The sequence below is a fragment of the Suillus subalutaceus genome (assembly GCF_016647625.1).
Source record: "Suillus subalutaceus strain FC151 chromosome Unknown DFJ58scaffold_83, whole genome shotgun sequence".
NCBI lineage: Eukaryota > Fungi > Basidiomycota > Agaricomycetes > Boletales > Suillaceae > Suillus > Suillus subalutaceus.
In genome coordinates, this window is record NW_024540332.1 from 82,260 (window position 1) to 107,633 (window position 25,374).

Here is a 25,374-nt window from a genome sequence, read left to right on the forward strand (position 1 = left end):
AGAACTGGACGCAGCGATCCTGGAGATCGATCACACTGGTTTGTTTGTTGACACTATTGTATCGAGTGACTAAACTCGCTACCAAAAGGTATATATTATCATCCAATCTGGCGAAATCACCCAAAACTGTGAAAGCAGCAGTCCTGCCAGTAAAAGTACAGCGGTACGGGGTACAAATATAAATCATAATAGATACTGTACTCATAGATGATGAAAATTCTACTCCGAACCCAATATATCGTTAGCCACTTCCTCTTCCTCCTCTTCGTCTTCTTCGCTATCCATGATGGAATCGAGGGTACTATTCCCTGCAGAAGCAGGCTGAATGTCACCCCTCGCTTTGGTTGCACTGCACACGACCAAATGAGTATGTGCTGTCCTACTTATGCAAGCGACTTACGGCCTGGGCCTTCGCCCCTTCTGAGAGGCAGGAGGGGGTGAAGCTTCCTCCTCTTCCTCCTCCTGCTCCTCAGCGTCATCGTCATCCTCTATTAACTGCACTACCTGAGGTTTCTTTACCGACCTGCGAGCAAAAGTTAAGATCACATTAAACGGGAAAATCATGACGTGTTGACGCACGCGGCTCGCTTTGGCAGGGTTCGCGTGGGTGCTGGGGTAACATGGTCATACGATTGGATATCATCCGAGTCATCGGAATCAGAAACACGTCTCCGCCTGAGTAACAATTGATCGACTGGAAGTTAATGATGAACAAATGACTACTTACTTGGTTTGTTTCCCCCTGCCCTTGGCCTTTGGGTGTGATGAAGAAGTAGCAGAAGCCACACTTTCATCTGGTGCAATGCTGTCCGTGGTATCAGTAGCAATGCTTCCCGAGCGCCTATGCCACTCAATCAGTTTCAACGCGTATAAACAGTAGCTTAACGCAAATCACACCTCTTCCGGGCACGAGTGCGAGGTATGTCAACCTCCTCACCGTCGTCCAAGGGAATGATATCATCAAGAAACTCGAACAAATCTTTCAGGTACTCCAGTTGCCTGTAGTCTTCCTCGTTGAAGCTCTCTAGTTGCTCAGCATATCTTTTCGAGATCGCAGCATCAAATTTCGCAAGGGCATTCTTGGCTGCTGTGTCACGGATCGGTCGACGCTGTATGCGGATGATTTTTTGATCGACACAAAAATCTCAGATGAACTCACAGAATTGAGGTTGTGAAGTAGTAATTTAAGTGTGCGGATTTTATCGTCATCAACCTTGTCCGGTAAGTATAGCCGCCCAAGAACTTGATATAAAACTTTCTTGTCCTCCTCTGTAATTTCAGCGTGGGTTAATGGTTCCCTCCGGAAATTTATTGACATACTTATCATTTTGTCGTCGAACAATGCTCTTGCGATATCGCTTGCCAGGTCGATATGAATTGTCTCGTCGGTTGGCTGATCTTGCACCTCGCTGCATCATCTTAACTAACACTTTCAAGATAAATAACGTTGCCTCACATAGCTTTCTGCGGATCGGTCCAATCCACGAACATAGCTGCTATTTGAGCAGGACTAACCATCTCCTGGGTTTCGTCAACATTTCGGGTTTCTGGGGCAAGTTTCTCGAACAATCCAACGAACAGCCGTTGCATTCTCCGCTGGTTGACTGGGGAGGAGTAGCAGTACACGGGGAAGAAATAGGCAAGGCACTGGCGGACTTCTTGGTTGTCGATCGTGTCCGGGGCAAGATATGCAGCAACCAGGCTCTGCAGTACCTGAAGAGGCGTTACCTCGTGACATTGTGCAACAATCTATCGGCACCAACCTTGTCATCACAGATCATTCCGGCAAGAACAAGCTTTGCAAGGCCAATACACAGAAGGGCTTGCACCTTGTCGGATTCCTCATGTTCCAGGACATGCAAGAAAAATTCGACGATACGCTCGCTCTATAAAAGCGTGAGCATAGCAATAAGGTTGTAGCTGTTGTTACCCACTGCACCACCCTCTTTGTTCAAGAAGTCATTTTCGTGTACCATGAGAATGTTCGAAGACGATCTGCAGCACACGGATCTTCAGGACCTCTGGGGCAGTCTGAATTTGACCCAAAAAAAGCTGGAAAGAGTTGAGAGCCATGCGCTGTGAAATTAATTAGTTTCTAAACCACATGATGGGTAACCTGAGCATACTCGAGCAATAAGACAACAAAGACCTAAACAAATGAGACCCTTTTCACGAAGTACTAATTCCTTACGCTTGACGGCAGGAATGATTAGCTCGCCAAGGATGCCTTCGAGTGTCGAATTTTCCTCGAATGTCTGAGCAACAGTGAGTGATTAGGAAACTGAACATAAGCTATGACGCACTCCGTTAACACGCTCCAGCATGCCTATACAAAGCGAGAGACAACGCAAATCAATCGCGTCCATACGGGCTCGTTCTTCGGAAGACATATCTTCTGATGACTTTGGTTCTTTGGGTGCCATACGAGTTGGCATGGGTGTTTCGCCAAAATTGGTCTCTCCGTCATCTGCAGGCTCCTTCTAGCAAAGATAAGGTTGTCATTGGAATGAAATATGAACAGAGAGGTGTCCGACTTACTAGAGATTCTTCTTCGTCACTGACATCCCTAAGCTCGTGAACTACTTCTACAACCACTCGAATAAGATCCCTCTCGTTTGGTGATAGCATTCGCAATACGTCCAAACATCTAGCGACAAGCGATTCGGGTAGTGCTTCCTGAGAGATCATGTCTCTCACGAGCTGGAACATTTTTCGGCGCCCAATCTCATCAGCGTAGTCTAGATTCACAGAAACCTTGAGCATCTCGCCTATGACAAATTCCTTGTCAATGCGAGCCTCTTCTTCTTCTTCAGTTGGTTCACTACGAATTACTCTTTCTTGCTCGGCAACCTCCAAGTCTTCTTGGTATGCATTGTAGGCAGCTTGAATGTGGTAGGCAAGGGCAGTGACAACCGGGAGAGAAGCGTCTAGTTTTTCCGCATCTTTAATGGCAATGCAGTGGTCAACGAAAACGCGAGCGAAAAAAGCTCGCTCTGGGGTCAGGTTGGCCCAGTAGGCATCTATGATGTACCAATTAGTTCCTCAGACCAAGATTCTGCAATGAAACATACCCTTAAACTCGACGTGGTCGGAAATATCACGGCGTCTGTCCAAAACGCTCAGCAGTGCGTCCTCTGCAACTGTGCTCTCTGTAAGATCAAAGAGGCTTAGAAGTGCGAGAACATCATCTTCAACGGTCTTGCTTTCTTCGTTCTTGACATCTCCACGAGCAACGTCCACCCATTTGCTGAGTAACAAAGCTGCAGCCTGGCGAACCGCTGGCTCTCGATCACCTAAACCATTGCGAATAATGAACTCTCTCTGTGCGATGGTAAGCACGCGAGGATGAACGAGCCCCATTGCAGATCCATCAGAAACGAAGCAATGTTGGACTAGGATAGCGGAATAAACCAGCTTGCGCATGATCGTGTCAGTGTCGCGTGTCCGAGCAAGGACAGCATCTAGGGTCGCTGAAGACAGAGGAATGTTGAGCAATGCGGCTCTACGGACGTCTCTACAAGACAAGTGATAAGCACACTGTTGGGCGATTTATGACAAATGAACCAACGCGGCAGGATCACAACTAAGAGTCTCCAGCAACACCTCAAGAGCAGTGGGTTCTCCTTCTTCCACGTCAGATGGATCTTCCGAGCCACATAGTTTCGAAAGTGCGATGACAGCCTGAACTCGAACAAATGTTTCTTTGTCATGCACGCGCTCGAACAGAGCTGTGCGGAGCTCAGTGTACAACTTTTCGCTGTGCCTAGTCAGCCCGGATCATTGCACAAAAAAACTGCCAACCTAATTTCACCCAAGTGCGCGACCATCTCCGCCAAAAAGTGGACGCAGCGGTAGCGTGCAACCTTGTCCTTGGCTTCAAAGCCAATTAGGAGGAAGGCAAGCACTTTCTCAACAAACCGAGAGGCTGTGGTCTCATCGTCATCATCGTCGTCGTCATCCTCCTTCTTTACCTCAGTGGCTACGATAAAATAAGATTTGGAATCAGTGAAACGAGCAGATATCATACCTCTCTCATTAATGTATTTTGTGTACGCTCCAACAAACTTGACTATCCGGTCACCCTGCGACGTTCCTTTCTTCACAGCGGCAGCCCTGCATAGTATGTCTTTGAATTTCTCCTCGAACATACGCTCACCGGTGAGTTTGATGCTTCTGCCATCATGTACGGGTTCGGTGAAATTGGCAGCATCTAGGTGGAGTTTGTAGAGTGCAACGATATTTTTCTGGTGATTTGCAGTGGAATTCTGAACTTGGTCAAAAATCTTAGGGGACGCTGGCGGTGAGGGTCTCCTCGACAGAAGATACACGCCCTGGCATGGTGTACAAAGTTTCAAGATCTAGATTCCACAACCTTCACAGACGCGTTAGGGGTCACGTGCGTCGTGATTATGCTTATGTCATGCATTGGTCCCGTCGGCAAATGCCAGGTGTGATGCTTATGTCAGCCACTAAATATGGTATGTGTGGTTTCTGCACTGAAACGTTTCCTTGCAACGTTGCAAGGGCATTCTGTCGTATTCTCTCAGCAGGCGATATGAATGGCTCGTGTTCGTCCCTGTTCCGCGTAAGGATCATGGCACGAGTGCCGCAAGGATAGGGCGCTGTGCCTCTTTGGTAAACCGCCAAAGAAATATAAACACCTACTATACCAGAGCGAGTCAGGTCGCCTGCAGGTGAAGGCGTGTTGCCCATCTTCGCCCTTGTCTGCCATCTCAGGCTGTTCTATCCTCCCTCAGTGCTTCACAATGACCTCAAGCAAACGGGCCACAAAGCCCGCTCAGGTCGACCCGTGTCAGGCTCTGGATACCGCTCAGCCCAGTCGACAAGCTACGACTGGTAAGATTCGTGGCAAAGCAAAAGAGCCCAAGAAAGCAGACAGAGACGAACGCCAACGCGAAGAAATTCGCTTTAACCTTGGCTACTCTTTCAGAGATACCCGGAGTGGCGCCAGCGCCCGTCGCAGACAAGCAAGAGTGCGGGAAGATGGGGGTGAGATTAAATCAAATCTCTCGAGGTGGCAGAATTGAATTTCTCAACTGATCGGTTAGATACTTCGGATTATCCACCGCCTCCAACCTATGAGGTAGCGACCAGTCCTACCTTGTCCAGTCTTGCTTCATCTGTACTTGCTTCATCTACATTCGTGGCTGGGGTTCATATGCATCCAGAACATTTACCTGTCACAAATCGCACCTCCTCTTCGGGCTCTACACAGCCCTCAGCTACGCATGATAACATCATTATGCACACAGATCCAGTGATATCCGCAGTTACAGCAACTCCTTTATCGATATCCCCACCTGCGTTATCGCCTTTGATGATGCCCTTGCATACGCCGAGTCCCACGCTTGCGCATGCGCCGAATCTTTCATCAGGGTCTTGCGCCTTCCCAGTGCCGGTACAACAGAAGGCACTACTTGATGACGACGAGTCAAGTATAGAGCTTGTGGACGTAGATCTACCGCAGAGATGGGAAATGGATCGACAACGTGGAGTTCCCCTCGAGGAAAGGGTGACAAGGCACCATCAGCGGTCCGTGGAATCACATGTTCCAGCCGTGCCGCAGCGGACCCGATTGTTTAGTCAGGCTCCAAAACGAAGCCCTACTTCTCAGTCTCGTTTCGCGAACTCTCGATTGTCACTCAGGATTCCTGAGGATCAAGATCCATATCCTGACGACCGCAGCGTGCAGGCAGCATCTGATGCATCTTCTCCAGTTACGCCTAAACACAGGCTACCTCTTCCGAGCCTTCCCCTTTCTCCATCGAGGATATTCCATAGGTCTCAATCACCACAACCCTCATCATCTGTCATCTCGCTGTTGCGTAACCCCAGTCCATTCTTCAAGAGCACACCTTCACTCCTCAATCTATCTTCACCTTCCGCACTTCATGGTCACGGAGATCACCACTTTTCTCGAAAGCTCTTCCATCGGAAGCAGAAAGAACGCGCAGGTGCTGAACCCTTGGAGGACTGGGAAGTCTTGGATCGCACCGACTCCTCTCACTCCTCTTTGGAAGACTCCTCCGGTCACCCTAGCCCCCCAAGCCCAGCTCCTGCACTAAGCTCAGGCTTTGCAGAGACATGGCCTTATCCCGAGGTCTGTACAGAAGATACTCGCAGCTCAAATACAAATCGACACCCATACCGTCCTAGCATTCGGACTGTACTTCCGGCTGAAGATCGTCCTCAACGTCCGGCTTCTCCTCCATTTGTAAATCGGCATGTTCGGAGGCGCACGAATTCCAGCTTGCGTAGCGATCACACATGCGCATCGAGCGCCCCAGTATCCCCGATTTCTTCGTCTTCTGCTTCCCTCTTTAGCTCCTCGAGCTTGTCGTTGGCCACAGTCGGAAGGACGCTCCCATCCTTCTCTCAACAGGATCTTGGCGTTTGCGAGGAATTGGAGAGATCTCGTCTCCCTACCCGTGGGATAACGTTGAGGGACTCGCCAACTCTATCATCCCTATCCTTATCCCAACCTTCAGTGGGAAGGGCACTTACTTCCTTCTCGCAGATGAACTTGGGAACTCATCAAGTTCAGCATGAGCATGTCCGTTCACATTCGACGCCTCGTGCTGTTGCTCAGCCAGAGCTTCCGAAGATTACCCGCACACATGCCAGAGCTTCTCCGACATCGGCTTCAGAAGTGACTTACATTGACTACAATGTGACGCCTGCTACACCCGTTCCAGCGCCCAATAACTCGTTGCCTACCAGGTCTGCAACAGAGCGGGTCTCACGTCGTCGGACTCCAGCCTGCCGCGAAGAGATCCTCGTTCATCGTGGACGGTCCTTGTCGCGCGAGTTGGAGATGCGAAGTGCGCCTGCGTATAGTGCGATCTTCCCCTCGGGACCGCCTACCCCCGCCCCCAGAGTCACATACCCCTCCGTATAGCCCCGCTCCTGCATCTCCTCGGCGTCACTATGCAGGCCGTCCTCTACCCCAGACCCCATCTACGTCGCCCTCTCTTACATGGCTTGTAGGCCGGACACCGGATCCGAAGACTCCCACCACTATTACAGTCTTACACCACCCCAGGGCTATTCCCAAAAACCTGCATGTGCCCGAGGGCCTGTTGATCAATTTGGACGACGACAGCTTGGATCAAGCTAGCCCCTCCAGCGCCAGTCACACCCCTCCCCTCCCCATTCGCACACCCCCGTTGCCAAACCGCACCCCCCCTCTCCCGGACAGCACGCCCATGATACCCGATCGTACTCCACCTGCGCGTACTCCACCGCCTCTCCATATCGACTACCTCGAGGACGATACTGACAGTGACAGCGTCACTGTGGGCAGCTCTAGTCCTCGTGGGCCACTCACGCCAACATCAACCACGCTGCCATCTTCGTGCACAGTCACATCACCTGCACCCGAATACATCACTGGTCTCGTTGGCAGCCTAGGAGATGATCACCCCCGCGATGACGGCTCAAATTATGACGTGAGTATTCGGGATGCACAGTTCTCAAGCCCGTACTTGAAGTCACCCACATGCGCAGGCCCTCCTCCTCATCTCCGATTTCATCGGTCCTGCCGCATTACATCGCAATCCTGACAGTTTAGATAACTGCCTTGTTGGACTGGTAGAACTAGAGAGGCGAAGGGTGACAAGTGATGGACGTGTGAAGCTGAAATTGTCGCTGCTGGGTGTGAACGTACAGAAGTGCACTATCTGTTTGTCCCGGTTCAAAAATGGGGATCATGGCGTGTTGGGAGCGAAGTGTCGCCATGCGTATGTTGCTCTTGTTCTTGTAGTGGCTGCCGGCTTATATTGTTCTGCAAGGTTCCACAAGAGATGTCTGATTCCATGGCTGGCGAGGAACCAGACCTGTCCGTTGTGCAGGGAACATTTAGACGTTCAGAACTGAATCTTTCCATTTTCGAAGACCGATCATGTCGAACTTTTTCTCTCAGAGTTTTGCTGGCCAAATCTCTTCTAACCTTCCTTTGAATTCATACTCATGTCCCACGCCGCACTTCAATTGACGTTACCCATGTACTGTAGTCAACACCCGATTATGTTCCATGATGCAGTCAGGCTATGTACTGCTTGTTACCGATATGTAGCCTTAATCCTCAGCAATTGATTGCCGTGCTTTTTCATCGGACAGTGACGATTGCCGGCGCGAGACCACTGGTATTAAAACGTCGTACTTTCCGGGCTCTTCCCCCACCTCCATAATCATTGGTACATGCGGTTCATAACTTGAACTAGGCATTCACATCCTATCTCGAAGCAAGACTGTCGTGCGGACTACTTTTCTTGAGGCTCGTGTCGACGTTCATCTGAGGTATATGATAGCTAAACGTATGAATGTATGTAGTAAATACTAGATAAACTCCAGCGAGGGTTACGGACGACGTCCTTGCGCAACTCTGAAATGCGGCTGCCGCAAATATGAAACCACACAACTTCAGATCCTCGTCCCGGGTGTCTATACAACACGCGGTGGTCTCAGCGCAAGTACATGTCTCAAAGTTGGACTACTTGTAGCCAAGCGAACACGCTGCATGACATCGTCGTTGGTGGGAGAATGTCTCGAAGCTGGACTGCTTGTAGCCAAGCGAGCACGCCGCATGATATCCAGCTTGTCTGTACGTACCTGCACACTGCCGTTGGTGGGATGATGAGCCCGAAGGTGACGACCCGCGCTCCCGTATCCAGTAGCCCGACGCAGGGCCGGCGGTCTCTTTTTGTCTGGTATTGGATTTGCCGGTGGTGGTGGGGGTTGCACAAAGTCTCTCATTTGCTCGACGCAACCTTTGAATCGGGTCTGTTTCAAGGGTCTCTCCTTGTTGCGAAGTTCGCCAGAGGCGTTATAGTGAGAGTCTTCATCTCGCAACCGACGTCGTGAAGATGTGGGGACGGTGGTGTGACGCTGGGCACTTTGAGCTGGAGTGGACTCTAGTTCATGCACTTTGGATGAATTGCGGATAGAGAGATTGAACGGGGAACACGACAGGAAGCTGTCGCCTGACTCAACTGCTGATGTCTGAGAGGTCTCACCGGACGGTACGCTGGCCTGGAAGTGAAGGCCGCTCGAAGGATACCATCTCTCATGTCCCTTTGCATGACCTTTGCGCCGCCACGGCACCGATCCATAAGGTGACGGTCTCGATAAATGATTAGACCGCATCCGATGTGCACGAATCCCACCATTGCCGTCTTCCTCGCTCTCTTCAATGTTCATCTGCCTTCTCTTTGCACGCATGCGGGTGATGCCTTCACGGCAACACGAGTTCCTCCGTTTCCGTTGACCGAGGAGCTGAACGCTTGCGACTATCGCTGGTGGAAGCGGAATGTCGAGTATAGCGTGGGCAAGTACTTCAGCGTTCACATCCTTCTCATTGATCTCATCATCTGGCTCGGACTTAGCGTCCTCATCTGGCTCAGTCTTCGTATCGTCGCCTGCCTGGGTTTCTTTTCCATCAGAGCCTCTCCCGGTGATGCGAGGTGCTGACGAGGTGATGGACTGAGGTTGGCGACGGACTGGGGTAATGGTGTCGTTAACGTGACCGACTGGCTGCACCACAATCTCCTCGTGGATCACTGTGTTTAGGGAAGGAATGGACTGAGATGCAGCGTGTTCGTGCATGTCGAACTTGAGGTCTGCAGAACTTGCATGTTCTTCAGAATACGATGTTCGTTAGTCCACAGTCTTGGGAACAAATGGTCCACTTACGAGCGTACTCGTTCTCAAGGATGGCGTGAAGACGATTGGCCTGCCCAGAGGTCCCTTGTATCTCTTGTTCCCGAGCGGTGATCTCGTGAATATCTTGCTCTGCTAATGATATCTCGGAAGGATCAGAACAGGAGTGTGTGGATCTAGAACCAGATAAGACGGTAGATCGTTCTAATATGGGCGTCGAAAATACAGCCGAGTGTGCTTCAAGAATGCTAGAAGACCATCGCGAACTATGGCCGAGCCCTGATTGAACAGCTGAAGGTCCGACATCGGTAGGAAAATGACGTGCAGTAGAATCAAATGCAGGCTGAGAATAGCTAGCTTCGACATTCATAGAGAATTCCTCGGAGCTAGGCCCAACTGCAGACACAGCTGTTGAAACTCCGCCACATACGGTAATTGAAGCTGGAGATTCATAGGTACAAGCATAGTGTATCGCAGTGGTGACATCAAGAGGAGGAGGGTCAAGGAAGGGCCTAAACGTATTTAGTTCCGCAGAAGGCTTCGCAAGGCATTGCTGCAGTATCAACGTCGTAGGTTTAATGACAGCATCCACCATTTCTACGTCAATACAGTCGGAATGGCCAATCCATTCTGGCTGCGACAGGGGACCTTTAGCACGGACATCACCGTTTGTGACAAAAGATGCGTAGTCAGAAGATATGTCAAGCGAGTCGGAAGTGAAAGGTCCAGAGCAGAATGGCCCCGCGGTAAACCTGTCGTACGTAGTAGCACTGAGGGAGGGTCCTGAAAACGTGGAGACTGGCTGCTCGGCAAGCACTTGTTCAGGTAGGCTGGGAAATGCCAGAGCATGGGAATTGAAGGCTGCCCCGTACGATGGAGGATTCATAAAAGGAACAGGAAATATCGATGTAAGGGACGAGATGCCATTGTTTGCAAGTAACTTGGGTCCATCTGTCGGTGAGTAAAGATCATGCAGCGCGGTTGAGGGTAGGATGGGAAGCGATGGAATGAGACCAGACGACGATGCCACGTGTCTCACGTCAACTTGGCATGTGGCAAAGGGGCTGTTGAATGCAACGCTTTCTGTTGATGATCCCAGATGCTCGATCGGCACGGCAGGCAGCCTAGCGGACTCGACTACAGGAAGGAGTAGAAATGGGGCTGCGTTTGGCGACACTTTGGCATCAGTGGAAGTGGCGCCTACTGGGGTCTGAGTGGGACAGTAGGCCTTGCGAATACAAGTGCCTTCCTCAGCATCATTCGTCAGTCGTGCATCTACGCGTTTGGATTCTCTTTTCGAAGCTGAGGGTGTCTTGGTATTGCTAGAAGGGGCGGATGTAGAGCCGCGAGGAAAGCGACAGATTGTGTGAGAACGAAATTCTTCCTCTCCCGCAGAATCCACAATTCGATCATTCTCAGTCTTGCGTGTTCCTCGAGCAGTTGTGCTCAGGTTCAGTGTACTGTCGGGCACAGAATGGTTACTAGTGCAATACCGCGGACACCGGGAAGTCTTGCATAGGACGAAATCGTCGTCATCGTCATCCGGTACGTGTACATTGCATTCCGTGGGGTGACCAGATGGTTCTGATACTGCGGCCGGAATATCATCCTCGGCGATGTGGAGATAAGTCTTGATCTTCGTCGATAGATCATGATCAATAGAAGGTCCTGCATAACACACCGGTCCTGTAGAATCATCTGGTATCGTCGAAGTAGATGAGAGCTGTGTGGAGGCCTTGGTTTGGCTATAAGCCTGGGAGAAGTGGTACTGCATCTTCCGGGAGTGCATTCTTTGTGGATTTCGAGGAATAGCTTTGAGTGTTCGCCTGATAATGGCGTAGCCTTTCGAAATCATCATAAAACCAGTGAAGGAGTGACTAGGTAACGATTTGCCATCTAAAACTGTGTCAATGACTGAGTCAGATGTAGCCGGTTGGGTGTTCGTAGATGTATCATCCGATTCCGTGGAGTGCTTATCGCCATCCAACTCATTGACTCCAGGATCCGCGGAATCGATTTCCTGCGTCGGATCTCGATTTTCTTTCCTGTAGGAAGATCTTCTGTGAAGTGAAGGCCACAACTATGAAGTAGCGGCGTACCTAGCCTTAGTCAAACTCGTGACTTTCAGCATTCCCTTGCCTACGAAAGGCAGGTTTTTAGGGTTAAATGAGGAGAACATGATTCCCTAGAGGTATGGGTCCTGTGGACGTTTTCAGTGCCAAGGTAATCAATGGGTAGTAGATGATAAAACCCCACAATTCAGGTCCACAGCAAAAGAAAGTCAGTACTGTGGCGGGTCTGGGATATTGCGACCGTTATCCGGTTGGGGGATGAGGAAGGTTATCGACGCCGCCACCACAGACTCTTTTATTCGCAGCATACCCTAATCGCTTCCGCTTTTCCAAACAATAAAGTGGCTCAGACTGGATGTGTTTTGACCGTCGCTTGGACCATCATGCGGCGTGGCAGCTAGTGGATCATGGAACCCCAGACTAAGGTTAGGGTTTTTTGAGCGGTCACGAGCATGTTGACTTTACACGTGATGGATTACATAATACACACGCGAAACACGCGGTAGCCACGCCTTGAATTGTTGTCAGCCAAAGAGCAGTTAAAGTTGGTCTTGTTTTGGCTCTGTTCATTTTCTGAGCACTTCTTCTCTTCTCTTCTCAAGACAACCATCAGACTTTCAAGGTGTTAGGCCATTGAAATGTCTGCTTACACTCATGCCCGTATGCCCGCTCCCTCCGATCAGCAGCCCGTTCATCGTCGTCATCCCTTCACAAATGCAAACGTTCTCAATCAGCCTCACCTGGCATCCCCTGTAAAGCCACAAGAGAAACCCAAGGCAACTCCAGCCGACCCACCTTTGCCCAGGCAGAATAGCAAGACTACCCCTCCCTCACCCCCAAGAGTCATCGTCGACCAGAATCGACAAGTGCAGTACTACCGTGTAGGGTTTCTCGGAGAAGTAGGATTTCCCTCGATTGCCGCCTTGTACACACTAACCTTTCATGTTTCAAACAGGGAGGATTCGCGCGTGTCTATGAGGTGGCAGACGGTCGCCACAGTGCCGCACAACACCTTGCTTGCAAGGTCGTTACTAAATCGTCTCTGAAGACGAAGAAGGCCAAGACCAAAGCAAGTCTACACCACGTCTGATTATTCACTTGCATCTTGACATTTATTTGCTCAGCTCTACGCAGAAATCAAGATACACCGTTCGCTCGCTCATCCCAACATTGTGCGCTTCCAGGAATGTTTCGAAGATGACGAGAACGTCTACATGACACTTGAGCTTTGCACTAGCGGATCATTGATGGACATGCTCCGTCGTCGTCGCCGCTTCAGCGAGTGCGAGGCCCGATTCTTTCTTGTACAGCTCATCGGTGCATGCCACTACATGCATATCCACCAGGTCATCCACCGTGACCTTAAGCTCGGGAATTTGTTCCTTGACTCGAACATGAACATCAAGGTCGGCGACTTTGGTCTTGCTGCCTTGATCGAGAACCCTGGTGAACGAAAGAAAACTATCTGTGGCACACCAAACTACATTGCCCCTGAGGTGTTGTTTGACACTGCGAACGGGCACAGCTTCGAGGTTGACACTTGGTCGATCGGTGTCATCTTGTACACACTTGTTATCGGACGTCCACCCTTCCAAACCAAGGACGTCAAGGAGATTTATACGTGAGGCATACCATTCTTGCATCCTGATTTCTAATTAACCATTCGTGCAGACGGATCCGCGACAATGTTTACGAGTTCCCGCCTGAACGCCGCATTGCACCCGATACTAAGGACTGCATCACGTCTATTTTAACACCTGACCCATCAAAACGTCCCACTCTCCTTGAAATCCTTAAGTCGCCCTTCATCGAGCTCGGCATTGTCCCACCATTTATTCCCGTCTCTGCACATGACGCGCCCCCCGACTTCCGATACCTTACGCGCCCAATGTCCGTAGTTAACCTCATGAAGCTCAAGAAAGCTGTGTGGCTGGATGACGACCATATTTCGACCATAGCAGTTCCGTCGGCTCCAGAAGACAAGGCGAAGAATCCGATTACGTCAACCATCGCTCAGCAAGAGAAGGAGTTCCAGAAGGCTGTTCAGCCTGGCAGTCCTATCTCTGCGTTGCTTAGTTCTGCCAGGCAGCCGTTGGTCATGTCGACAAACGGAATCAAGGAGTCGCCTCTGTTCAAGAAATTGCAAGCAGCGAAGGACACGAAATCACCTCTACGGAACGTGCGCACTGCACGCGGATTGCAAGACATAGAAGAAGAGAATGATGCGCCTCGAGGAACTCGGGAGAAAAACCACGATCAGCAGAGGCAGAAGGAGCTCGAATCGCAGAAAGCGAGAATCGTAGCCCAGATGGCTCCGGTCACTGGTCTTGGCGCTCACCGCCTCGATGAAGACCAGGAGAATCTACCTCCTACCCGCAAGGATCTGAAGGGTAAGGAGCCAATGCGCGGGGAACGCAAGGAAAATCTGGTGCAGGACGTGCACTTGGAATCTCCGCAAGCAAAACTCAATGGATTTGATGCCGCTGCACAGACTTTGACGCAGGCATTTGACGCGAAGGCTGCCGGCAAGCTGTTCCGTAATCCCCGTGATGATACTACCATCCCCGATGAGCGCGTTTTCATCGTGTCTTGGGTGGATTACTGCAATAAGTATGGAATGGGTTATGCCCTGACTGATGGGTCTGTCGGTGTGCACTTCAATGACAGTACAACCCTCATTCTCTCAGCAGATAAGCAGTGAGTTCTTGTCTACCTCTGATTTTTACACGACTTGACACATGTCCCAGTCACTTTGATTATATTTCCTCTCGACGCCACGGAACTGTCTACGTTAGGAAGAACTATTCTGTGACCGAGTTTCCTGAGGACCTCAAGAATAAGGTCTACCTTCTCAAGCATTTCGAGCGCTACATCATGGACCGCCTGTACGGCGACTACGAGTACACTTTCGAGGACCATGATCGCACTAAGGGAATGGATTTCGTACAGAAGTATTTGCGTATGAAACACGTTATCGTGTTCAAGATGAGTCATGACGTCCTTCAGGTCATTCATTTTACCCCTTCTTCGTGTACTTGACAATTGACGCTGGGTTTTATACAGTTTAACTTCTACGATCACTCAAAAGTCATCCTTTCGTCTCATGGTTTACTAGTGACGCATATCGACAAGAACTACAAGATCTCGCGATTCACGCTCAGCGAGATTATGGCATTATCTTTACAACCTCCTGTTGCAGATCCCGAACAGGCCAAGTTCAACCAGCGACTCGTAGACAAGCTCAAATACTGCAAGGAGGTGCTTACGTCTATCCGTAACGCAAGCGCCAACCAAGTTGCGACTGATGATGATGCGGGGATGGGGGAAGGGCTGGTCAGCGCGAAGACGTCCAAGGCATCGCTGCGGTGATGCGTGTGATGGATGAAGCACGCGTATACTGTTGCATAGGCTGTCGGTGGTGTTAGGCCTCCGTAGTTTTTTTTGTTTCCTTTTTCGCATTCTGTTGTCTGCTCATTATAACATATCAAGCAAGTTTTCGCTCTCGTAGGTATCAGTACCATGTTGAGTTTTCTTTTAGCTCTCATAAAGCACTACAGACATACGCGCATTTTGATTATTTTTCTGCTCTGGCAACTTGTCGTTCTCAATATTTATCAAGGATTTTTCCACATTCTCATTTATATGCAGCTTGTATCATGTCATCAGCATCGCGTGAAAGTCGTTCCCAGATCCGACTATGATAGACTGACATGCTAGACTATCAATTTGGGTCGGTTGAGGTTGCGAAAGCAATCGAGGGGCTGTATATCCATATTTAGACAAAGCTGCGTTGAAGAACCGTAGTCCTGGCGGCCCTTTTACGAAGATACTACTTATATTCTGCGTTGTACTGTGACATCCGTGAGGAGTGTTGATTGATTGCTGCAGCGCTGGCCTGCAGGCATGCAAGGCGCTTCGTCAAACGTACATATTGTTCAAGGTCTAACGAAGACTCAGCGGATGTTAATAGAACAACGCTAAATTAATAAGTACCTAACGAAGACTAGGTACACTGTGGGTAGTACACTCACGGAAATCCAGTGAATGGAATCACTGGATTCCCATTGGGATGCCTACCAGAATTCAGCGTGTCGCTCACTAGAATCCAGCGATTTTTATATCACTGAAAGGACCAATTTGACATACAGAATTTTCAGCAGCGTCTTCATTGAAATTTGAGCAAACATATCATTAAAAATATAGTGAGGGTCACTTGAAAGAACTGAGGCTATCGCTGGAAAAGATTGATACCATCACTGGAAAAGATTGATACCGTCAGCACTGCCCTAATGCTGCATTACGATTGGACAATTCTAGTGATGGCCTCAGTCTTTTCCAGCGATGACCTCAGTCTTTTACTGGAAAAGACTGAAGTCATCGCTGGAAAAGATTGAGACCATCACTGGAAAAGACTGAGGTCATCGCTGGAAAAGACTGAGGCCATCACTAGAATTGTCCAATCGTAATGCAGCATTAGGGCAGTGCTAATACGGTACAGGCAAATACAAATAGACATCTAATGCATAAACAGAAAGACACGAAGCAAAGTACAGCAGTTGCAATTGATCAGTGAGCTCGAAATGGCGAGCAGAGACAAAGGGCCGAAGACGAAGAGCCAAAGACGAAGAGCCGAAGACGAAGGACCCAATAGCAGAGACAAAGGGCCGAAGACGAAGAGCCGGAGACGCAGGACCCAAGAGCAGAGACAAAGGACCACTTTGAAGAACAGAGACGAAGAGCAGAGATGAAGGGCCGAAGATGAAGGACCGAAGAGCAGATGAAGACCCGGTGGGGGTGGATAGCTCATCTGCGTGACTGAAACAGACAACTCATCAGTGAGACAGCATGCATAGAAAAAACTTACCCTTCGCCTTGCTGGTCGTGCACGTGAAGGTTTAGGCCGTGGTACCAGAGTAACCTGGATGCTCTCGGGCTAAGCGAGGAAGGAATTCAAGGGGAAAGTTGGTGTGAATGAAAGTTCAAGGGCGCACCAATTCAGAGAGCTCTGATTCGTCGTCATCTTCATATGCTGCATCATCATATGATCCAGGAAATTTTGAAGGACCCGCTGTTGATTGCGATTTGGAAGCAACAGGCTAATGCGTAATGACACGAATATGAGCTAAAGTGAACAAGATGATGTCAGTGTAAGCATCGAGAAAGGACATACCACTTTGCGTGCGCGCTGCTAGACGATCATTTGAGCCCATGACCGAATGCAAAACATGATACTACTCACCTTGGCAGCAATCTTTGCAGCTAAATTGTCATGCATCCTCTGTTCCTCCTTTCCCTTCTCGATTTCATCATTCATCTCCTTGCGGAAGTGCTTGACCTTCTCAACCCATTTCTCGGCAGCCATTACACAGTGTTGGCGTGTAATTCTTTCAATGCGTGAGTCTTCTTCGGTCTCTGGATGCAAAGAAACACCTGAATCAGCGCTAGCAATCATCTCTTCGTATGCCTCTTCTAGACTGCATTCAAGGTCCTTCGATATTAAGTGGATAGCGACTCAAGGTATGAGGTAGTATTCGATATAGACCTTGAAGTCAAGGGGAGCGAAGGCCTCATTGGAAATCTGTTCATGGTCGAACATGGAAAATATCGCGGACTGGATTATCGCTTTTCCTTTCTCCCCGTAGCTAACAAGATGTCATTAATGCAGGGTCATGTCACAACGCAAGGAGTAACTCACTATCCAGGACGAGCGTGATTTGTAACCATTGCCGGTATGCGCTGTCTGCTAGTGATGGCCAGCTTGGAAAATTCTCGTTTGGCGGAGTCACTTTGCAGACCTGTGGAAGAAAGATCTTCAAGAAACATGTCGTTGAAAAAACTGTAGCGCCTCGTGTTCTTATCGTGAATCATGAGATTCAACTCAGCCTCCATTTGGAGGACTCGATCTGAGACGGTCTCCCAGGTGATGATAGTTGGCCATCCTCGTGCTTTGGCGCGTTGAATATTGAGCTTTTCTTTGCGCAGTTGTCGAAGTGCTGCACATATCTCGAGCTCCAGCCGTAGACCCTCTGATGTCAAACAGCGGTTAGTGTTCTTGAAAGAATTCCACTGTCAAAGCTGTTTGACCAGCTCAATATTGGGGTCTGCCGGCACAAGATCCCTGCAGTTGTCGTTCGGACAGACCAAGGGGAGGTCAGCAAACTCGTAAGTGTCATCATCATCATTGACGGCAGTGTCAATCTACGATTCAATGAGTTCAAATGTCAGCCAGTGGCGATGATAAATCACTAAACCTTGAGATGTGCCGCAGAGGCTTCAGTTGGTTTAGGCTTGGTCTTGGCACGAGTGCTGTGAGGAATAGGCACCGTGACAGGTTTTGCTTTCGGCTTGGTAGTTGATGGAGCTTCTGTTGCAACCTTCGTGGTGCGTGTGTCTGATGAGGATATTGGCTTCAACTTGGTGGCAGGTGGTGGGTCTGGACGGGTTGGAGTGGGCAGCAGCAGGTCTAGATGGCGAGAAGGAGCCTGGGTCATCCTTGACTTCAGAGCTGGCTTTGTGCGAGGTACTGGAGCTGGCTGTGTGCGAGGTGCTGGAGCTGGCTTTGCACGAGCAGGAATAGACACCTGCAAGTCACAGTAGCTTTGAGTATTAGTAGTGTAATTGAAAGGTCTTGAATACTCACATGTGCGAACTTGAGTTTTTTTTGAGGTCATGAGTTGCACCCCTCGTCAGTCTCTGAATCATCCGAATCATGTATGCGCCGGTGTCGTTTTTGTCGGGAAGTTGGAGTTGAAGTATTCTCATCATCATTAAGCATGTCGTCAAGTGCCCCGTCACTGAGATCTGAGTCATCTGTCTGTGTGCATACACTCAATTAAGCATGGTTAGAGTAAGCATGGTTAGAGTAGCATATATGCACAGAAAAGGACACAATACTTACATATGATAAAAGGAGTGTGACGGTGAGTTTGTCCTGCTCTTTGAGAGTTTTTCTCCGTATCGAGGTATCGATTCGTATATCGCTGTGCAATCATCTAATTAAAGTATGAATCATCTCAAAGTGCTCAGTCCACACAACTCACTCTAAACGTGTTATATTTCCGGTTGTCACCAGCCAATCCCATTGCTTGTTGAAGATTATACCCTCCTTTTAGCTCTGACCTCCCTGCCTGACCCTTGGGTTTGTCAATCAGCTTCTTCGCATGCCCAGTGGGGCCGAGCCTTCCACGATTATCGTTTCCTACTCACACAAATGTTACTCCTATTCCTTCTAGAACTTCAACATTTGACTCACGTTGTACATGACGAAGCTCAGTCTCAAGGCGACTGAGATTCTTTGCAACCCTGTCCATCTTTCTGACCATTTTTCCTTTGTTGTGGGGCATCGTTGATCGCAGTACATAAAGAATCTGGTGAGTTCATCTGATATTGTCCTTTGTTGACGTGTTATTTGGTGTGCACGTGACAATTTTTCTGAATTCATCCAAGTCTTTCATGGTTTACCGAGTCTGCACCTCCAATGCCAATGTCCTGGACAATCCCTCCCTATCCCCGATTCCAACCCTACCTCCCACTGCTCCTTCATCTTCTACACCTGACCAATAGGCTATGACTACCTCACCCAACTCCCCACAGGGGAACATGAGCTCATGCTAGGCAGTGGATTTGCACAAGATGGCAATGAGGGATATGAGGTGATGGGAAATAAGGATGCGTGCATTACTAGAGAACATTTGTTTGATTGCTGTATCTACATCTCGTCATCCGAAATATAATCTTCATTATACTCCTCATCCACATCCGCAAATGATGCACAAGCAGCATTGATGGTACGATCTATGATACCCCACCTTCTGCGAGTATTAACTCGGCCTACAGCAGCTTTTATATTCCGCAGATCGGTAACAATAATTGGCAGGAATTTCTTATACTCCACAAGGATCTGCGAAGCATCACGCCCACCTGTATCGCAGGGGGCAACGACCACGAGGATGTGGAAGGAATTTCGGTGAGTCCCCATATGGCCCTGCCATCCAAGGTGCAAAGTAAGATCTTCTCAAGGCGACCATAACCTATGACATTGGTGGCGCATTTTCCTGAGTCATTATATTGAATCTCGTACTGCAGATGGTAAGTTCTATGATTGAATGACAATAATAAACTTACCCGCACAAAGGTGTTATCTCTGTATGATTCCGTCAGTCGGCGAATTGCGAAGACAGTCTGAATGGTGTCCCCTCGATGGCAAATCTGTGCTTTTCCACACAGCGACATCACCATGGGCAGTTGGGCTTGAATTTGATCTTGCCGTCCACCAAGGATCTGGTGGAAGTATGTAGCAATGGCACCTGATAAGTTATCATCTCTAGGCCTATACTTGTAGTTGATAGGCGTGCAAATGATAAATTCAGGATCTGACACCCAATATCATTAATATGCATGCCAAGTCATCATTTGATAGATCGATGAGCACGTACATGTATCAAAAACCCTTTCACCCCGTTGCAGTTCCCCAACTTGTAGATGTCGAGATGTCACACGAAAATCTTCGCCAAGATCATATTTTATTGTCACCTGGGTCAGATAGGCCATATATAACACCCGACGACTGATATTACTCCAAGGAAACCGGCGTGAATGCAGGTGAGCCTGGAGAAATCCACAGTAGCGCTCCATGTAAAATGTCCAACTTGTCCATACCGGTCCACAAAATCGTATCCCACTCGCGACATGAAGCAGACCATGTATGGGGAGGGTGCATGCCAACAATCGATCCTCTGCATATTGGTAGTAGTACCTGATTGGAAGGTTAGAGTCAACAATAGCGCTGCATTGAGAGGAATGACACTTACTCTTCATATGTTTTGACCCATTGAATTAGTCCTTCGTCGAGTGCATTGATCTCGCCATGAGTAAGTTGGAATTGAAGCATTTTCTTCATCATCCCTGCAAGTTCACACATGTGGTCATAGTACTTCACGTCTTTGAATCGATCCTTGAGTATGATTGGGGCCAGGTACATGAACCAAAATCCCCATGCTTCAGCTGTAAAATTTGAGCGATCGTGAGCAATATTCCCAAGGGCCCGTACAAAGGCTGCAGGGATGTCCTTGACAGCATCCGCTGTTTCAGCTCCGATTTCTTCCCAAACATCATCTGGGATCTCGTAGCTCTCGAGACCAGAATCAAGGCCTTTAAAACGACCGGTCCACAGATTTACAAGGGTAGGTACGACATTCTCAAGAAACAAATGCATCCATTCATATGGAAATGATTTTGAGTAGTCCAATGATCCGACACATCGTAGTGCAGGAGGGCTGTGAATACCAGTCTTCTTGGCGATGGCAGCTGTCGCTGTTCTTGTCGTGACTGACTTCAATGCTTCATATGTATTGAGGTAGCTCTGGTGCGAGCGAAGCGGTAGATGACAAGGGTCAAGAGATGGTCGAGGCTGGTGGTCGAGATCTGGGGTGCCAAGAGGTGTGTAGTACACTTTGCCGCAGGCCGGTGATATTTTGTACTCCTTGTATCTCGCACGAACGACATGGATAGACTGCATTGTGTCCCTTTATGTTCAATAGCTTCTCAATAGCAACAATATCGCCATCCTCAAAGATGATGTACGCATGGAGATCAAAATGATTTCGAGTGGATGCGTCAAGTGTTCGCACTCCATCAGCAAGAATAGCACATTCATCATCCAAAGGGACGAGGAAAGACTCGATGTCTTTCAGTTGATGAGGACCCGGAATAACTCCCACACAGATGAGGTTCTCCAGATGAGTTCGGATCTGTGGAGGCAGGTTGAAATTTTGCAGAAGGATGGGAGTAGCAGATGGTCCCCCACAGCGTCTCTTGAAGACAAGATAGCCATCAGCAGATAGGGCGAGCGCTATGTCATGTCGCTTGTGAAAGTATTTGTGCCTTCGCTCAACACCGTCTATGATAACACGACGGGAGAAAAGTTGGCAATACCACTCGCCATCAAACACATCCCTGATAATCCTTTCACTCAGGCACAAAGTTGTGGCGGTAAGTCATTTGTTCGATTATTGCAGGATTATGGAAAAGAGCCTGAAGTCGAGGGATAAGAGGAATGTACATGAATGTCCGTCGAGGGCGTCCGTGTTTGGTATATCGGGCTTCATTGCAAAAAGGACATCTTTCGTCATGAACATATTGTCCCGTGTAAGCGATGCAAGATTTTATGCAGCAGTGTATATTCTGGGGTTCAATTCCAGACAGCAGCGCTAAGCGGTGAACTACGACCCATTCAGAATCCAATGACATTTTGTGTTGGAAAGCATAACGCATTCTATCATAGGCATGGTGAGGTATGTTCGCGAGCATCTTCAGCTGAAAAGCTCAGATATTGTCTCGGTCCTCTTCTGTAATGATGTCATTACCTGTGTTGAAACGTTGAGCATGGGGTCGATTGAACAGGAAAACACTCACGGATGTCATAGAAATCACCATAAACATTCGGTCCTGCCCAAGCATCGAGCTGCTCTGCAATATCCTGGAGCAAAAAGTGCAGATACTCATCATCATCTGCTTCGTCAAAAATGAAGTTGTCGGGGATATCAATTGGCGTTTCAGATTCGTAGGAGAGATCGGATGCCTCGTCACAGTCAATATCACTACAGGCACCCTGACTATTGCCATCATCGACACTCATGCCATCATCTGATGACTCAGTGCGGAAGGACCCAGGTCTGCCAGTCGAACTATCACAATTCACGATTAGTATAATCAGAATAGTACTCTCTGTTGATATTACAGCAGCGCAACCTTACTCATCATTGGAGCTACCACTCTCTTGCTCCATATATCTGTCTTCATCATCTCGCTGGTCTGAATCCGAGTCCTCCATACATTCGAGCTCGTCATTGATAAATTTGCGGTAGTGCTTATTGCATGCAGACTTTGATAGCCATTTGCCACACGATGGTTTGCACCTGCAAGTTCCATAGTCATCAGTAGGTAAAGAATTTCTCAGTCGTGACATGGCTGGTCAACGTTGAAGGCACAATGTCGATGGTGGTGAACGAATCAGAACGATGATTGATGTATATAGTCTTTAAATTATTATGGTCAATGCACTGGGTAGAGATATGCCGTCAAGTACGATAACATTGAGCTCAGTCAGCAACTGTGCACATGATGGTGATGCGGTGATGGCTTGCCTGGTCCTGGTCTTTCAGCTTGGATTCAGTGTGTTCGTCATTTGTTTTTTTCGTGCTCAATGATTAAGTCACTGGTTTAAAGTGATCAATGCTAAAGTCAATAAGATTTTCAAACATTATATTCTCACTTAAAAAGACCTGAGTGCCATTTCAGTGACAGACCTACCGAAAACTTATGCGATCAGTGACGAACGCATGTAAATCAATTGATTTTACTACCCACAGTGGGTAACGTTACATCAGTGGGAGTGTCAAGTACACGAAGCAAGATACTCACCTCAGCGGATGTTAATAGAACAACGCTGAGGTGGGAGAAAAACGCGAGGCGAGTACATAAAGACAATGGAGGATCTGTGGCTGGTACGAAGAAGGTGCTGTACAGTACATAGCAAGAGGCAAGAACAGTAACATATAGGGAAACGAGAGCTTATGTCAACACATATCCTCCTCCGAGCCTCAGTACATCACTAAGCTTGGTGGTCAGCAACTGCTCCCCGACACTGATCTCAAGAACCACACTCCTATTTTCAAGTGTCTGCAGAGGTGAATCCTACTCGGCATGGTTCAATTTGACATACATACACTTATTCGAGACTGTCACCATACCAGACCGATTCCGATGTTATGGGCACACATTCCTCGTCCATGGACATCTTTGCCTCTTCAACTAAGAGGAGTACTCGACTAAGATCTTTCCAATACTGTCAAACCCCCACAACAAACAATTGAGCATGATTGGTCTCCAGGATCACTGTTTAATTCCTGATGCGGATAGCATCGATGCGTTCATGGACCCAGCGCAAAACCTGATCGCCATCGCATAGATCATCCTCAGCTGGCCTGAAGGCAACTACAGGATCTTACGATAATTGAATATAGACCTTGGAGTCCCGGATGGAGATGGAGTACACCCCAAAGCTGCTGGACGGACCCTGTTTCTGTTGGATTCTTGGATGATATCCTTGCATCGGATAGTTTGATGCTTGATATCTTAAATCTTTGGAATTCATATCGCTTTCTGACATGATGGTTTCAACGAGAAGAATCAGGAGATATTGTGGTTTGCAGATTTGGGACTGGCAACATTTGACCACATACAGTGTGAGCATTGGCCAGAGCTTGACGCTTTCTGAAGGGCTCGAGATGGCGTCCTCAACATCAACAACTTATCCTAACCTCGACGTGTATTCCTAATATTGTCGTCATCAGCATCTGCAGTGCAATGGCCTAAAATGAAGATGATGGAGGGCCACTGCTCTCAGGTATATTCTCCATGACGTCATCCGACTCATCAGTGAGCAATATGTCAGTGTCAGCGTCCGTCTTTTTGATTTTGTGTTGCCCATTGGGGAAAACAGGATGCCGCCGGAGTTTGGGATATAAGTTGCACAAACCCCTGACAGATACGGAGAGGGACACAGGAACCAGGTCCTGGGAGACTTGCACAGAGAATTGGAGAGATCAATGATAATCGATAACGGTTAATCTTGCCATGAGGCATAAAGTAACACCGTGAAAACAGGATACCGGAGTAGTGGCCAAATTGCTCAAATCTTGTTGTCATGCCCTGAGCACCATAAAATAGGTCATCTTTTGTTACAAAGAAACATAGCATTTGGAGCAGCAGTGGTTGTTGAGAAACAATTGTTTGCTTAATGTCCTAGGGCTGAGAAAAGTGGCGTTTTGGTGGCTGTGCCAAAATGAAGGGACCTTGGCACATGAACTTAATTAGTCCATACTCACCAGGACGAGTCAGACATACTTCAGTCACTAAATTGCGTCATGGACTACATATTTTCCCAGCGGTTGCAGTCCATGCAAGATACCACCTTGCAATAATGCATGTCCGTTCGACGGCCAAGTCCCGACTAGGTGCGCCAATATCAAACCATAGTGGTATTCAAAGTTAAAACCGATACGGAACAGACAACGCTTGGAAACTTGGACGACACCATTAAAACTCCGAATTATAACTCCGTCTTGCTTACACATCACTGTACTACGCTGATAAGATCAGCCCACTACTTATGCCTCGCATATCGCTTCGAAAACAACAACTACGAGCCCTAAAAAATGCACACGATGACCTTGTATTAGCCCGCTATGTAGAGCTTGTGCAGCACGCACTTGATGAGCTCCTTGAAGAACCAGACTCCAAAGATGACAGTTACAGTACTTCCTCTAATGACAGCAGTGGATCCAAATCCATTGGCATGTCAGTTTGTTCAGAGTCATCGGATGAATCTTTGGACTCCCTGATGACTGGTATCACCATAACAAGCGCCTACTCACTCGCATCCTCCCAGTTCTCATTGGATGTGCCACAGATGGCCAGTCGAGCATTTACGGAGTTTATAGACGCTGTTCGTGCTTTGCACGACGAAGTAGAGATCAGCCGTGTCCTTAATGCAAGACCCAAACTTAGCCACGCCCCACAACTGCACCTGCTGCCGGAATGGGGGATGCATGCCCCCGACAAA

At 48.5% G+C, this 25,374-nt stretch overlaps 6 protein-coding genes across 6 annotated transcripts; 3 read left to right on the plus strand and 3 right to left on the minus strand.

Moving 5' to 3' along the window:
- Positions 1-219: 219 nt before the first annotated feature.
- On the minus strand, positions 220-4,713 carry DFJ58DRAFT_730074 (nuclear condensing complex subunit; the record flags this gene model as incomplete). Its single annotated transcript, XM_041385830.1, has 19 exons — positions 220-349; positions 401-523; positions 580-675; positions 728-841; positions 898-1,109; positions 1,160-1,269; positions 1,321-1,409; positions 1,457-1,713; positions 1,764-1,886; positions 1,935-1,945; positions 2,007-2,076; positions 2,127-2,255; positions 2,304-2,480; positions 2,539-3,020; positions 3,072-3,514; positions 3,569-3,757; positions 3,802-3,979; positions 4,028-4,331; positions 4,666-4,713. The coding sequence occupies 19 exons, from the start codon at positions 4,711-4,713 to the stop codon at positions 220-222; spliced, it is 3,285 nt and encodes a 1,094-aa protein (XP_041241865.1).
- Positions 4,524-7,073, plus strand: DFJ58DRAFT_479475 (uncharacterized protein). The gene is made up of 2 exons (XM_041380585.1): positions 4,524-5,010; positions 5,070-7,073. Exons 1-2 carry the CDS (start codon positions 4,767-4,769, stop codon positions 6,917-6,919), a joined length of 2,094 nt encoding a protein of 697 aa, XP_041241866.1. The 5' UTR covers positions 4,524-4,766; the 3' UTR covers positions 6,920-7,073.
- A 526-nt stretch (positions 7,074-7,599) lies between these two features.
- DFJ58DRAFT_663155 (uncharacterized protein) lies at positions 7,600-7,896 on the plus strand (the record flags this gene model as incomplete). Its single annotated transcript, XM_041382339.1, has 2 exons — positions 7,600-7,760; positions 7,812-7,896. Coding segments are annotated over 2 exons (246 nt in total), but the record flags the coding sequence as incomplete, so codon positions are not given.
- Positions 7,897-8,185: 289 nt separating this feature from the next.
- DFJ58DRAFT_915162 (uncharacterized protein) lies at positions 8,186-12,161 on the minus strand. The gene is made up of 4 exons (XM_041395426.1): positions 11,935-12,161; positions 11,778-11,878; positions 9,712-11,723; positions 8,186-9,656 (listed from the first exon to the last, which is right to left on the minus strand). The coding sequence occupies exons 2-4, from the start codon at positions 11,855-11,857 to the stop codon at positions 8,464-8,466; spliced, it is 3,285 nt and encodes a 1,094-aa protein (XP_041241868.1). The 5' UTR covers positions 11,858-11,878; positions 11,935-12,161; the 3' UTR covers positions 8,186-8,463.
- Positions 12,162-12,240: 79 nt separating this feature from the next.
- Positions 12,241-15,561, plus strand: DFJ58DRAFT_797339 (kinase-like domain-containing protein). Its single transcript, XM_041390633.1, has 6 exons — positions 12,241-12,649; positions 12,706-12,819; positions 12,875-13,371; positions 13,422-14,447; positions 14,498-14,756; positions 14,814-15,561. Exons 1-6 carry the CDS (start codon positions 12,389-12,391, stop codon positions 15,117-15,119), a joined length of 2,463 nt encoding a protein of 820 aa, XP_041241869.1. The 5' UTR covers positions 12,241-12,388; the 3' UTR covers positions 15,120-15,561.
- A 673-nt stretch (positions 15,562-16,234) lies between these two features.
- DFJ58DRAFT_891437 (uncharacterized protein) lies at positions 16,235-19,093 on the minus strand (the record flags this gene model as incomplete). The annotated part of the gene is made up of 14 exons (XM_041394755.1): positions 16,235-16,565; positions 16,615-16,625; positions 16,669-16,683; positions 16,742-16,846; positions 16,921-16,938; positions 16,990-17,238; positions 17,293-17,392; positions 17,446-17,774; positions 17,835-17,948; positions 18,002-18,377; positions 18,431-18,560; positions 18,649-18,742; positions 18,791-18,948; positions 19,003-19,093. 14 exons carry the CDS (start codon positions 19,091-19,093, stop codon positions 16,235-16,237), a joined length of 2,121 nt encoding a protein of 706 aa, XP_041241870.1.
- Between the last annotated feature and the right edge of the window lie 6,281 nt (positions 19,094-25,374).

Coding starts and splice junctions, on each gene's coding strand:
- DFJ58DRAFT_915162 (XM_041395426.1), bottom strand. CDS start 11,857: ATGTTCTCCTCATTTAACCCTAAAAACCTGCCTTTCGTAGGCAAGGGA. Junction 11,724..11,777: donor ACGAGTTTGACTAAGGCTAG/GTACGCCGCTAC, acceptor ATCTTCCTACAG/GAAAGAAAATCGAGATCCGA. Junction 9,657..9,711: donor CCTTGAGAACGAGTACGCTC/GTAAGTGGACCA, acceptor CGTATTCTGAAG/AACATGCAAGTTCTGCAGAC.
- DFJ58DRAFT_479475 (XM_041380585.1), top strand. CDS start 4,767: ATGACCTCAAGCAAACGGGCCACAAAGCCCGCTCAGGTCGACCCGTGT. Junction 5,011..5,069: donor AAGAGTGCGGGAAGATGGGG/GTGAGATTAAAT, acceptor CTGATCGGTTAG/ATACTTCGGATTATCCACCG.
- DFJ58DRAFT_797339 (XM_041390633.1), top strand. CDS start 12,389: ATGTCTGCTTACACTCATGCCCGTATGCCCGCTCCCTCCGATCAGCAG. Junction 13,372..13,421: donor GACGTCAAGGAGATTTATAC/GTGAGGCATACC, acceptor CCATTCGTGCAG/ACGGATCCGCGACAATGTTT. Junction 14,757..14,813: donor TGAGTCATGACGTCCTTCAG/GTCATTCATTTT, acceptor GGTTTTATACAG/TTTAACTTCTACGATCACTC.